The sequence below is a fragment of the Corvus hawaiiensis genome, chromosome 5, assembly GCF_020740725.1.
Source record: "Corvus hawaiiensis isolate bCorHaw1 chromosome 5, bCorHaw1.pri.cur, whole genome shotgun sequence".
NCBI classification, from domain to species: Eukaryota; Metazoa; Chordata; class Aves; order Passeriformes; family Corvidae; genus Corvus; species Corvus hawaiiensis.
The window spans coordinates 55045528-55060751 of record NC_063217.1 but is presented as its reverse complement, the minus strand read 5'-3'; the positions used below and the strand labels follow the sequence as shown (position 1 = coordinate 55060751).

Sequence of the window (15224 nt, the reverse complement as noted above, 5' to 3'; positions counted from 1 at the left end):
TTTTCTTCAGTATTTTTAGCTTTGGTTTAGATAAACATTTTTAGCATCTCAAATAACTGTATTTTATTTTCAAAATATTTAAGAAAGTACTGGAAATAATAGGTAAAGCCTTAGCAGCCACTGAAGAACTTGTCTTAAGTGCTAAATGTACTACTGGATTTGGTACCCAAACAATTTGTCCTTTGGCTACTCTGAGAAATTAGCTGGAAATAAAGATGGGCTTTGACAATGCTGAAATAACTCCATAAAAAACTGTGGGGCTGGAGGATCGTGCACTTTCAGGGCACTGCCTGCCCTGAAGGAAAGAGCTTTGAGCACACTGCCTGTTTGCATGTTTTCCTGATAAATAGGAGAGCTTACTGCCTTTTCCTAGCAGCCTGAAAACCAGAGATGCAGCTACTTTTGCTGGCCCAGCACAAGTTAACTGCAGCTTGCTCCCTTGGCTCCTTGTTGCCATGACTGTGACCTCTTACTGCAGTTTCAGGAAGGAATCTTGGCGTGACAAGCTTGGGGTGTAGTGAGACAAAGGGTTTCTGCAGAGCTACCCTGCACTGCATGCGGCCACAGAGTAGCAAGCCATGGTCTCAGTGGCACAGCCATGATATCTAAGTGAAGAATAATCCTAATTATTCTGATTTTCCTTAAAAATGTGGTATGGGAATCAGTGATGTAAAGGTGGGTCTTCTACAGGGCTTTCTAGATATGCATATATATGCTTCACTCATCTTAGACAAAGGAAAATGGAATTTCACAAGACCTGAAAGAGAAAATTATCTCTAAGCACCAATGCCTAGCCCTTTCTAAGTGTCTGGTAAATCAGTTCCCAGCCTTGACTTCAAAAAGATGATGAAAGTCAAAATGGAAGCCAGCATCCACTCAAGTCTCATAAGTTTCAGGTGTTTGATCTTTCTTTTTTAAGATAATACTTCCAATCTAAGTATTACTGTAATTAGTCATCCTTGACTACCCAGTCCAAATGATCTGTATGCCCTTTTATATTGGGAAAGAGGATGCAGTCTTGGACACAAACTCAAAGTGAAGTTCTGATTCATGATCTGGATTCAGAATGAGACAATATAGTTTGTTTTAACAGTGCTTTTCAAATTTTATACATGAGAGTTTACCTAGTCATCTTCTTTCTTGATGTTATTAGTTTGTTTCTCTGGGATTGGTTTGTTGGTTTGGTGGGGAGTGAGCAGGTATGCTGAGGAAGATTGTGGGAATTGGGGATCACACTGGGAAGAGATTTGTCTACAGTTCCTTACTGGTATCACTTGCTTGGTATTTGATTCATGTTTTGTTTACATGCACAGTTAGTATTTCAGAGATGTGTGGTAATTGCTGGCATAATGCACAAAAGATGAAGCACTCTCTCTATTGGAAGAGTGTACTGTGTGTATGGATTGGGGATTTAATAGAGCTGCTTCCTGTCAGCTGGCATAAAACTGACCCAGTGAGGACATGTTAAAAATTATGGAGACGAGATGAAGAGGAAGTGGCAGGAACCAAACAGTACTGCGCTTGCTCTCCTTCCTACCTGTTTGAAATGTACCTTCAAACAGTGACAGTATCAGCTAAGACATTGGTGTCATTGAGCCTTCTTATTATTGTGAAGGAATTCATATTAATATATATACTCCATACATTGTCCTTTCCATCAAATTTAATTTTTGACAAGTGTGAGCATGCCTGTCTTATGCTGATACTTTTTTCCTGTCTTCTTTCTTTCTCTCTCTTTTCTCTCCTTTTGGTTCACTGTGTTCACTGACGGGTGGATTACTCATAGAACCTTCTCCACTATAATTTATGTTTATCTGAAAATAGGAACTGCAGTTCTTCAGTAATAATAAACTCCTCTATCTAAACAGTCTCTATTTCAATTCACTGCCTTCATTTTCTTCATGTCCTGTCATTTTTTTCATTTGCTGCTGCTGTTAATCTGACATCCTTTGCTCCAAAAAAAAATGTGTTTTATTTACAGGGCACAGCATTTGGAAGTGCTCCTGTACCTTCTCGCAGGCAATTATGTGAGTCTCTTAAATTCCGCTCTGTGTTGTAAAGATGACTATGTGTTCATGTGCTGTAGCATGGCATGCCAAACTAGAGTTAATGCCCTGAGGTCAATATTCAACCGCTGTTGTTGTATATTGCCTGTAATGTGTGTGTAGCTAACAGCTTCTATTGACCCCTTTTTTATTTCTTTGTTGGGTTTTGTTTAACACATCATGAAATGGGGCTGTGCTGTGCACTATAGACTTGCAAGAAGGGAAGAAAATACCATAATGACTCAAAGTCTGGAGGGGAATAAGAATGATGTTATCAGTTCACGTGTGCAACATAGTAGAGAGTAGCATTGTTAAAACTGAAGAATCTCTTTTTCCTATTGTTCAAATTAATGTCTCCATTTCACAGACAAAAAAAAATAAATCTGGACCTCAAGAAACAAAGAAATGGAAAATCAAACAATGTGGTGTAAGGCAAACATTACTGAGACCAGTTGTATTCCTTATAGGACTTTCCTTCTAATTAATTTGAAGAACAAGTCCATCCGCTGAGTTGGGGAGAAAAGGGAACTTCTAGAAAGGGATCTCATTCTTTTTTTTTTTCTTAAATCCATTGGGATTATTGACAATGAATAATTTTTCTTTTAAATTAAAATAAATTCCCCTTGTCATCCACCAAAACCCCAAGAAATCACAAACAAAATGTGCTATATATTTTTTAAAAGAAAAAAAAAAAAAAAGAGGCTTGCATTCTAATTCCAGATGTTCTCTCTGCTGCATTAACAGTGTTTGTGTGTGAGTGTGTATATTGAATATATAGATCCTCAGAATACCATCAGACTTTGAGATGAGGACTTTCTTACATTCCTTGAGTTATTTCTGTCTTTCTCCTCCTACCTTGAGTTAATGTCCATCCTAAAGACATTGGTGTCTTCCATATGCATATAATGAGCTACAGCCATGCACTGCATTATTATGATTGCTGTGCACTGCATCACACCGCTGAATGTCAAACAGATTCATTATAGTATAACATTACAGGCTTATTCATAAATACAGTGCAGTTTGACTGATGCTTCATTGTTGGCAGTCTTGAAACATGTTGCTTGCGTAAATTCACTGGTGCTGCTCTTGTGTATTCCTAGGAAAACATATGGCGTTTGTCTATGAGTGTGGGTCTTGCAAAAGTAACAAAAAATATGGTCTGTATATGACTGTCCTTTCTTTTGTGCAATTATCTAAGACGTTCCTATCTGGGTATTCCTGGGTATATCTAAGGGAGGAAAAAAGTGCCAAGATGTAACAACCTTCATGAAATATAATTGTGCTCCTATTACAGTTATTTAAGGTATGGTGGAAAGAATTAATATTCTCATTGTGTCCTTCAGAAAAACAATGCTGAAGTTATTTTTCATCCATTATGTATGTCACTTAGCAGTCTGCTGAAATGAAAATTTAAATTTCTGGCTGGCTTACTCACATTTAAATTAGTCCTGCTACTGATTTATATGATTAATAACCTCAGTGAAGGCTTTGGAAACACACTGAAACACTAACATGCTTTAACATGCTTAGTTATAAATAACCAGCATGTTCACTGTTGACAACTTCCTTCCTTGTATGGAGCTCCTGTTTGAGGTGAATGATGAAGTGTCGCTGAATGAAGTGTCTGGGATTTGAACATAAGGGAAGGTGTGGGAAGCGCAGAAAATGTTTTATCTGGCAAAGATGGGTTAAAATTTGTGTAACAAAATGAAGATGCAGAGCTCTGAAATACACAGAGTAGTGGATAAATGGTTGGGTTAAATATGTGGATGTGTAGGCTGGAAGAAGTGGTCAGAATTTCCACTCTCTCTTGATGAAATAAAAGTAAACATTGCTGAAAGGGTGAGTTGTGAGAAGTAAGTTTAAAGCAGCGTATATAGAATGTGTCAATGGCTTAACTGTGAAGCAAAAGGAAACAAAGAACCCCACGTAAATAAGGGAACTCATAATATCCAGGTGAATTATTTCAGCCAGCTGTTTCCTTTGGTTATGTGTTCTGGTTGGCAAAGATTATGTGGAACAACGAATGCGTTGGGGTAAAGTTCTAACAGGAAGCTAAAATTAGAGCTTGAACATCCTGAGCTTGTCTTCTAGTCATTGGGGATAACTGCTCTGGTCCTTGCAAAGCACTGGATGTTATTGTTCATGTACCAAAATGGGAAACGAGGATGTGTGGTAATCCAGAGCAGCAGTGCTACTGAATGAGTGTCATGTCCTATTACACAGAAACTGAAAGGTAGCAGGAATCTTTTCTTCCAGGTGGTGTGACCGGTGATCCTACAGTAACTCTACTGCAATGGAAGAGGCAAGAATAATCTGATCTCAGTTCACGCGAGATGTTTTAGACTACAGGGCACTTGTGGCTGCTTCACCTCCAGAGTGAGCAGGGGGAGCTCAGTGGTGGTGTTGGAAGTCACTGGGAAGTCACCTCTGGGCATCCAAAGCTGTCAAAGACATTGAGTGGTGTCTGTGCCAGTGCTGTGTTATGACATTTCCTCTAGGGGCTCAGGCTCCAGAGGAGCTGCTGGTGAAATGTGGCAAAGCAGTGAGTGGTTGAGACTAAGATGCTGTTTATGAACCATTTTAAAATAAATATCTTCTATTCATGGGACATTTTAACACTCTGGCTATAAACTCTGAGACACTGGGTGTAATGATAGCTAATATATTACAATATGGAAGTTAAGAGTCCTTTCCACAAGATAAAAACGTGCCTTGTGAATTTGAATAAATTGCAACTTTGTTTCTGTTTTACAATAAAGGCACCACCAGGAGTGGGAAAAAAAGAAATGGACAATTCAAACTAACAAAAAATATGAGAGCATCTGTAATTAGCGACAAAATAAGATCCAAGGACAGAGGATAAACTGAATGGGGAGTCCAAGGTCAATATATATGTCATTAGAAGTCTAATGATAGCTGTATGACAGAGCTTTGGTCATTGGAGTACTGCTGACCTAAAGGCAAAACACAGATTTACAAAATACAGTTATGACTAAATAAAATGTTGTATCAAAACAAAATGCAGCTGCAGATTTTTTGGCAGAATTGCACTATAATTGCCTTAGGGAGAAGAGAGCACTCATGTTTTCTCCTGTTGCTTGTTCATCACATGGAGTGGAAGCACAAAGTGAAATACGTGAAGTAGGGTAAATGCCACAGTTCTCAAAACACACATGTTCATTGCAAGATTTCCTTCCATCTGCACCCTTGTCCTGCAAAGGTACATGTTAGAGTCAGGGTTGTAGGTTTATATCCTGTGTTAAAGCAGCATAGTGGATCTTGCACCGGATGACGAAGCTTTAACATTTTCCTATCTGTGGTCCTTTTTTGTAAGGACTTTATTCCAAATATTTTTCCTTATTTGACCTGAAATGTCCTCAAACTGAAAGTAATTACTAATTGAATGTGATAGTGGTAGTAGGTTTTTAAAGAATATATTATAATTTACATGTAATTTGGGAAATGAAAAATGCTTACCGGTTTTGATTAGCACTCTTTAGAAGAAGAAATCAATGGGAAAAAATATCACAGAAAGAGCCTTGCTCTAATAGATGTTCCTGAAACAGAGTGGGAAGGCAACAAAAATCAATACATTTATGTGGTACCTGACAATCAACTGCACAGACAGAAAAAAAAAATGGATCAGATGCTTGAAATAGCTGTATAATATCCAAAGAATTTTGTACCATCTAGTGATAAGGAAAGCACCAGAATAGAATGCAGCTAAACTAACCTTCTAGGCTTGGAATTTCATACAATGAAAAATTAAAAATAAACCAATCTAATATCGAAATTAAGGGATTCTTAGTTGGTTCATAAATGGCACTTTAATGTTGCAATCTCACAAAGTTTAATTACTGGGGACAAATATAAACATGTCAGATTTTTAAATTGTGGTGATTTTAATTACAGCAGAAAATATGTAGAACTGAAATGATGAGAGTTAAGTTCCTAGTGTAGACAATTGTATGTGTCGACTGTAAGTTTTTGCAAAGCGCTAGAAAGCTTCCTTGGTCAAACAAAAAGACAAAACAAAAGACAAGACAAAATAAGATAAAATGCTGAGAAGTTAACTATTTTTTTGATTCATGGTGCATTGCAGAGGAAGAAAGATTTTTCAATGGAGTGGTTTTCTGATAAAGAGTAAAACCCAAGGTGGTTGTGGTAAATGTATGAGTTGTGAATGAAAAGATTTAAGATGATTTATTTCAGAATTTTAGCGAAATTCATAGTGAATAGGCTAGCATACTAGTGAAAATAGAGTCTCTTAGGAAAAACTACTGGCAGTCATTTTCTTGTAGACTTGATCAAAATTTATGGAGCTGTGATGTAAATAGTAGTTTGGATAAAAGGATGCTTTATAAAAGCATATTAAAAATACCTGCATGTTTGTAAAGTCATAGCGTGGTAATAAAGGTTTATCTATCAGCATTCTCTTCTATGTAGGTTAAAAATTGTAAGCATAGGAAAATAGGTCAGTGTATTTTGAGATTTATGAGGAGGTTTTACCCTCACAGAAGGGTGCAAAACTCTCCTTCCAACCATGGGCCAGATGTGAGTTCTCCAGACTGAACATCTGACTAAGAAAATGCTGTAGAACATTAAGTTCAGATATATGCAGCTAGGATGTCCACAGATTCCATTGCTGTTTGGCTAGAGCATAGAACTGTATCTGACTAATTGTAAAAAAACTTCCAGTCAGGTTTTAATGGAAGTAATTCACTTTCAAGAAAATTAAACAACAGTATTAGAAATAAATTATGTAAATAGTAATAATCCTTAGTATCTATTGGTTTGGTTTTGGCTCATAATTCTTTATTGTACTGTTTGAAAAAAACGCCTGATCTGACAGTCAACTGCTAAATTCGATTTAAAAATTCATCAGAAAATTATCTATTTAACTGAATAAGCTTTTCATCAGGTTTTTTAACTCAGTAATATGTTCTTGGTGATTTAGGCTTACTGTAATGTAATCAAAAGTTATAGCCCTATTAACTCCACTGAATGTAAGATCATACTCTGCTTTGGCAAAATGAGAAAATATATATTCTGAGAATTGTTTTATTAATATATTATTATTTTTAAGTCTTTAATTTGTGGGAGAGAATTCTAATTCTTTTAACAGCAGCTTCTGCTTTCATTCCTGTTTCCATGGAAACAAACATCAGCACAATGAAAATTTTTAAAAAGTGATTATTTTAAAACATTGACGACTGGAGATTTCATTTAGCAAATTTGGAACCCACTCATAAAAATCATAGAACTTACATAGAAGATGTAAAATAGAAATAGGAAGTTTTTATGTGATAGCTTAACATGTGGTTTTTATTTGCCTTTGTTTCTTCATTCCATGATTGAAAAGAAGGATAATTTTGTTATTCATCGGTTCATGCTTGATGAGGGAGAGTAGAATTTATTGGACTGCAATGTACAGTGGTGCATTAAAAGCCAGTTTGGTTTGCATACTTCATCTGACTATGGAAAAAGAAAACAAATACGTTGTTGTTGTCTTTCTGTGGCATTCTTGGCTGTCTTATCACTGAACATGCAAAAAATACCATAGTCATAATTTGATTAAAAATCAGATACTGTGTCCTCTTTAAATAGAATAGCCCTTAAAAAAATTAGTTTTTCATCTTCCAAATAAATAGTCTATCAGGGCGAGACTCACTAAATTCAGGCATAATCACTTCTTCTTGTCATGCTTTGAATTCATGGACTTGATTACACCTCAATCAAGGAAAAGTAGAGTATGGAAGCCATGAGCTTGAAGAATTGTTTTCTGGTTTTTGTCTTTGCTTTTGCTGCCATTTATAGTGTGTAAAAATGAGATGCATTGTTTTGCACTTATTTTGAAAGTTAAAAGATGGAAACTGAGGTAATCTATTGAAATTAGGTAGGCTCTTGCTGAATAAATTTTAAACCACTAGGAGATTCTAAAAATAAAGCATTCTCTGGGCTTCTTGAGCTGCCTCAAGTTCCTGTAATTGAATGTTTCTGAAAATTTTCCCTTCAAAACCTCTATAAAATATCGTTCATTAGTAAAAATGTATTTTGAAGTAATTTCTGTATGAAACCCTTTAATATTTTGGGGGTTTGTAAACTCTCTCTTCCCATGAAAATTAGCAGAAATGGCAGTTTCTAACAGATGACATTTACATGCTAAGGGGTTTTTTTTTCATTTTTATTAGTAATTTCTGTGGTTGCCCTGTTTGTGGTCAATACAAAATGGAAGAAAGTCTGTAGGATCTCTTCCCCTCTAGGATCTCAGAGAAAAATATGTAATTAAAATAACTCCTTTCCTGAAGACTGAGCTTTATATTTTCTACAGAAATTCATTAAACTTGTCCATGAACAGGGAATTGACAATTCCTTATCTCTAGTGCTGGAATTTGTGTCTGTCACCAACAGAAGGCAGTGAAGGATAATGTCCAGAAACCCCTTCCAGCCAAGGCTTCTCTGACTCTCTAATTTGGGAAGCGCTTCTGTGGATGGAAAGAAGGGAAAAAATGCGCAGTCTCTGAAGCTGCATCTTTCTTTCAAGTTTATAGTCTGTTTTCCAATTCATGTGCAGTTAATCTAAGAAACTTTAGCTACTAAACCTGGTAATTTATCTTTTTAAGTGGCTAATGATTGCTTTCAAGTTTTCCCAATGAGATTGACTTTTCCAAGTGGTGGTGCATTTTTTAATTCTAAAAATAAGGTTAACACAGTAAATAATTCTTCAATTAAAGTAATATTTAATTTTAGGCCTAACAAAATATTTCTGATTGATCTGATCACTTTAAGTCAGGCATCAAACTGAAGAGTCCCTTATTCGCTTAACTGAATTTTGAGTAATGAAATTGAATCGTCGATAGATCTCCTTCAGGAGTAAACTCAGAGTTTCATTTATTCTGAATAAATTACATCTCAAAGTAATCCTATTTCTGATCAGTCAATTGTCTAAAATCTGACAGTGATTTTTTTTCTTTTTTTTTTTAGATCTATATTTGAACTGCAATGACTTATCAGTGTAGCCATACGATAACTTATGCTTTGTCGGTGGAGTAATTTCCATCATTCAGTGCTTCCCCTTTGCCCACTGTAATAGCACTGCTGTTCCTGGACTTTTCCACACACACAGAAAAATCCTTCCCTTTCCCCAATGACCATCTACTGTGCTACAATAATAGTGATATGTACTTTCAGATTGCCTATTGATAAATTTTGTTGTGAAAAATTTTTCCTACTACCTGCTTAGTTGTTCATTTTTTTGTAAATATTCTGTTGATCACATAGTTATCAGATGTTTATATAAGAAAAGAGTCAGGAAAATGAAGAAAAATTACTTGCTTTATGTCATTAATGAGAGTAATAGGGTAGAAGAGTACATAGCAATTCGAAATAAGGCTTCCAGTGAAAGAAACTGATAGAGAAAGGATGTGATAGAATGAATGTGAACAGTGAACATTCATCTCAGAAAATGTGAAACCTGCAGCTAAAAGACTTTCTCAGGACCTTTGAGTGTCGGAGACTTCATGGCTTCAGATACCAGTCTTCTCATTGATGCTGGAGCAGACTTGAGCAAAGCAGTCTCAGGCAGAATTAAAACTAAGGAACATATTTACCCATGTTTTTCTGATTTAGAGTATGTGCAGTCATGAAAAAAAGTTATTCCAAGATGTGAGGAGTTACAAAATCATTTTATGATGACTTACAGGCTAGACACTTGTATTTTAGTTACCTTGGGTGACATTCAGCACTTAAAATTATGGAGACTGCATTTGCTTTTTTGATTAATCATTGTAATGGATAGTGCTTTTCTTTCATATGTAGTCAAATGAAAAACTGTTGTATTCTTTGTTTCGGTCAGTAGTTCTGTCTTCAGAATATTAATGAAATTTGGGACTGCTGAAGATGGTTATTTAAATTACTGAAAGGCTTAACAGGCAAGTCAGTATTAAAAAGTTCCCAAGCCATTGCCATTAGCTTGCATTAAATGCAGTGGGGAAATTCTGTGGAACTACACTTCCTGCCACACTGCTGTTTGTTGCATATGTGACCAGAGATATCATGAATGTGTTTTGCTTGGCATTGCTACAGATGTGTATAGGCTGAATAATAAACAATGGCATTTGTTATTCTTCTGATACAGCTATTGAACCATTTAACAGTTTTCTGTATTGTATTTAAATCCACTGAATAGATTAAAAAAGCACTGCCTTTAATCAACATAGCATGACTTTTTGTCCCAGATTTCCCTTCTGAGATTTTGCAAGTGTTATTATTGCAATCTCTTTTGCATTTTATTAGTAGTGGAAAAAGCAAACCAACAGACATTTTGCTTCAGATGGTTAAAGAGAGTTAAATGTTGGAGTAAAAATATTCACCATTTCTCTGTGTCATACAAGCATGTATGAATGCACCCTTTTGCTGTTCTCTTCCTCACAGACAAGAGACAGTCTGTACCTTTCTAGAGAGAAGCTACACAAACGATCCACTCTGTTGTTTTCCCATAAACACCATGGATTTTATATGCTTCGTAGACCATTAATTAGAATTACTTTTTTTTTAATGTGATGGAGCAAGACATTGCTAATGCTGGAATTATCTATGGGTATTTATCAAGTTCATCCATACAAACTGTAAATACAATTAATGTGGTATGGTTTGCTAAAAATAAACATTTGGCATCATACAGTTTTAAGTAGCATAATATATAATACTTTCAATATCACCTCAATTTATTCCTTGTCCAGTTATTTTTCTAAGAAGATTTGCCTCCTTTTCATCCATTCATTTCTAACATCTGCAAAGTATCTTCTGCTTTGCTTTCATAGAAAATTCAATTCATTATTGTCATTTGGTCATGCTGCTGAAGTTCAAACACACAGGAAAAGAATGAGAGGCTTTTATATGCCTTGTTAGAGTCATCTATTGTTGGGAAATAAATATCTGCTGAATGTTTTCAGGAAACTATTTCAAGCATTTGTTATAAGAAAATACAATAAAAGCAGTATAGAAAACCTCGTTAAGCTTTTCTATAAAGCAATAATAATTTTTACATTCCTTCTCTTCAACATGCTAATAATTGCCTCAGTTTGGTTGTTAGAATAGCATATTATATGAATTTTGCTTCTTCCAGAATTTTATTTAAAAAATAAGTAATATTGTTGACATTTCCCTGTATATCAGGTCTTTGGGGTTTTAAAAGACCAAAGAAAAGAGATGAAAAAATGAACATAGTAAAAGTGAACTCTACCATAGATAATAAAGATACATGGGGGTTTTATTACTTACTTTAAAATTACATGTTTTGGCAGTGAAAAATCTTATCCTCTGTACTAACAGTATAGCTGAAGAAACCCACTGGTAATTCCCAAGTGGAAAGAATTGTTCAGTTTCCCTTGTGGAGTCTGTCATACCTCTGCCACAGTCTCCTGCCAGCTCTCTGGGAATGACTCTGGACCTGGGCTAGCAAACCAGAAAGTAGAAATGCTCCATGACTTTTATTGTGTAAGTCATAAAGGTCCCCTGTCCTTCTCTAGCAAAAGGATGCAGTATGCCATGGTTTTACAGGTAAGAACCATAGGAAGAGTTAACGGAGACCATTATTGGTTAGGCTAGTGAGTATATGCATGAAGTTGGCCTCATGCTAGCATTGACTATTTTACTCATCGGATTATCATCATTACCCCTGAGCTGCTTATATTTAGTTTTTATATGTAGGCTCAGACATTGAAATTTCGGGATCAGGCACTTAAGCTAACTGAAGCATGACTCCAAACAAGCAAAATGCCATCATGCATGCAGAGGTGTTTGGGAGGCAAGCAGAGGCAGTGGTACAAAGGTGTGATTCACTAGCTAGACACAGAAACAGTCCAGAAGCATGAGTTCATGTCCTTGTGTATTTCTCCCAGGAAGACCAAGGCTGGATCAGCTTGCACTTGTCATGGGTTTATGTACAGAACAATCCCTACTGTTCCAGTGTCACCATGTGTCCCTGCCTGCTTCTGGGCTGTCCTTTGAACACAACCAGTTCTTGCTGGCTGTATTGTATCTCTTATAACATCAAAAATAGTTCCTGGTGTGAAAAGCCTTATTATTCTATTTATTCATAGTGGTTTTTTCAAAAAGAAATAAAAATCTGTGGAGGTTGAGAAAAGAGACAATACTACTGTGGGATCAACTTGCTCTGTACTTGTCAGTAGGCATGGTTTTGTAACCCTCACATGCTTACAGTTTGTGTCTGAATTTCCACTCCGAGCTAATGCTTTTGTAGATAAAACTTTGACAGAGATGTTCAGTGTGTTGTGATTTTTTTTCACTGGGGCTTGGAGAGATTTTGAAGTTCAAATTTATTTGGGTTTTGGCTAATTTGGCCATGTGCAGCTACTCGCTCCTACCTGAATGAATTATAATCAGTATAATATACGCTATTTCTAATATTCATTAGAAAGGGTTAAGGAGTCTTCCCATGAAAAAAACACAAGTTGAGGCCAAACAGTTTTGGTTTTTTTCTTTCATTTTTTGCTGGTGTCCAGGGCTGGTCTTGAGAAGGCAGAGTTCCCAGGTGATAAGCTCTGAGCTTGCATGGAGATCTCTGTCACTTCGCCTTGTTTGGTTGCCCTCAACTGTGGCATGTATGGTGATGTCTGCACATGGATGATGGTCTTGCCTACCGGTTTGTGATTGTATTAGTTTTACTTGCAGTCTAGCTGTTAGTTTAGCTTCATTGACTATGTGAACCCTTTCTTGGGCAATGAGCAGTGAGCATATACTGACTGGATTCACCTAAAGATTTCTGTTGGTCTGTTCACATTCCTTGGCTGGAAAATTTCAAAGAATGACAATTATTTGGACTATACAAAAGATTATAAAGCTGGGCCTGCTTTCACATAACTGTAAACCCCTTTAGTTTTGTCTTTCAGCTGCACTGATTGTTTGTAAGTTGAAAATTTTATCTAACCTTATGAAACAAGAGCCACTTACGTAAGCTGTTTGAATTAAAACAAAGCCTAGGTATGGCTGTCCTTTAACATAACATGAAAGACAGCTCATAATCCCCCCATTCTTCTTTTGGTCTTCTTTTGTCTCACATGGCAGGAGTTAATGATTCAGGTGTGTGAATAGGAGAAAGTGAGACTTTTCCTGTATAGGACTAAATGGTTCTGTGTTCTTGGAGCAAGGGTGGAGGTGTTGCTACCCCGTGGCTGTTCTCTTGCCTCAGCACTAACCACACAGCAAGAGGATCAGGGCATTTAGGCACTTCATGTTACAGTGAAGGAGTTTTATTAATTTATAAAACACTTAAAAAACCTTGGAAGATCTCATATCCAGCTGTGAAACTTGCCAGCAAGTTGCAGAGTCAAATGTTCTGTTAGGAGTAACAGAGCTGTTGCTTTCCTGAAAGCTTTGAGGATGCAATAATTTCATTTAGCTGACCAGGTCAAGTATGAGCATGGGTCTCATAATTTGAAAAATTATTTCTCTACTCATCTTTGTGAAGTAGAATCTGTCTTTGGATGCAAAGACAGTATCTTTTATTATTTATTGAGTATGATATTAAATATTATGTTTATGGTACTATAAATACTTCAGATATTTTTAAATGAATTGTCAAACACAAGACTAAAGCAGGAATCACATCTGGACATTTTACAGTTCACTTTTACTTCAGTGCTAAAATTTAAATGCAATTTGTGCAATAAGTCATATGGAATGAAACAATAATGTGGAAAATACCCTGCAGTATTAATTTGTCTGCAAATTAATTTGAAGGAAAATTACTGAGTCTGAGTACTTCTGTGTGCCAAACGTGTGTTTCATGGCCGTAAGCACAGGATGCCTCACTCCAGATTCAGCATTCACTTTTACACTGAGCTATTACAAAAGCAACCACTGCAGGAAGATGGTTTTTTTTCCTAATGGATTTATAATGACATGGAACAAGCATTCCCTAAAAATACCTAACTAAACAATTACAGGATGAGGTGCTATATTGTTGCAGTTTATTAGGTATAATGTTTAAGCAGTTGCCCTGATTCTGAATTAGGTGGAAAATAAAGACAAATATGAAGTAATTCTTCATATTGCTTATTTAGTTACAAACTATTTGAAGACTGATTTGGAATTCTTTTTCCTTTGAAAAACAACAGGCGGAAGGCAATTCAAATACCGTAATTTATCTTTGATGGATGATGTATTTAAAGCAGCTCAAAGCAAATAATTTGAGCATGTAGCAATTAACATTCTGATCCCACTAAGGGCGCTGCATATGCTGACCCTCACCATCCAAATGTGGCTCTTAGCAGGTATGAGGTCTAGTGCTAGCTTCAGCTGCAAAGGGAAGTTACTGCACTTTCCTGTGCTGATTTGAAGTGAAATGCCAAATGAATCTACAAAGCTGTTTCTAGCCCATTCAGATTAAGGTAGCCAAGTCTTGTGCTGCAAAAAAATCCACAAGCCTTTGGAAAGGCATGAAAGGAGTCATGACTCAGTGACATGTCAAGCCTTGTCCTTCCTTAGTCTAAATAATATGAACTGAGTATTACCTAAACCATGATCTGTGTAAGTCCTTGTCGTTGCTGATGATGTGGAGTCCCACCACAGGTACCTTGTGTTTCCCCTATTCTGTTTTTATTAATGTTTGGTGGAGAAGCATCAGTGGCAGCAGAGGGACTCCTCTGATTCCTTGAATGATTTCCTTGAGGACAGTACAGCTGTAGTACAAGTTTGTGGTGCAGAATGGCCTTTTGGCTCCCCTGGAATCAGCCACTGCCAAGGAAACAGTGCAGGTCCCATCAGGTAAACAGAATAGTTCACAATCAGACCTCTGAAGTAAAACACAAAATGCATCATGTAGTTTGATGCTCCCGGTTGAAATCAGTGATAAGAATGCAAATCTGTAAAACCAGACAGAGTTGTTACAATCCCATTTCCAACACATACTTTGCAAAAGCTCCAGGGTGATTCACATTACAAAATTTTGCATGCTGGTTTCACCTTGAGATCCTGATGTCAAAAGTATTAAATGCTTATTTGTGCTTCAAGCAAACATTAAGAGCTTTTTTCCAGACTTAGCTTAAATTTTCCTTATTATTTTTTATTGGATAGCCTTGGAGATTTTAATTTTGCTTTGAGTTTTGTCTGGTCATTGTCCATTTAAGTGAATAGAATTATAAACTATAA

The 15224-nt window shown here is 36.3% G+C and overlaps 1 protein-coding gene across 5 annotated transcripts in view; it reads left to right on the top strand.

The window, feature by feature from the left end:
* CCSER1 (coiled-coil serine rich protein 1) overlaps window positions 1-15224 on the top strand; it is a 626451-nt gene that overhangs the window by 494340 nt on the left and 116887 nt on the right. For 2 of the 5 annotated variants that reach the window (XM_048304322.1, XM_048304325.1), the window contains exon 10: window positions 1982-2027. The exons of 2 other annotated variants lie outside the window; for them this stretch is intronic. In XM_048304322.1, coding sequence (XP_048160279.1) covers window positions 1982-2027 — 46 coding nt within the window. Of the gene's footprint in view, window positions 1-1981; window positions 2028-4307; window positions 5048-15224 lie in introns of those variants that run through there. One more of the 5 variants, XM_048304323.1, reaches the window with a different exon arrangement.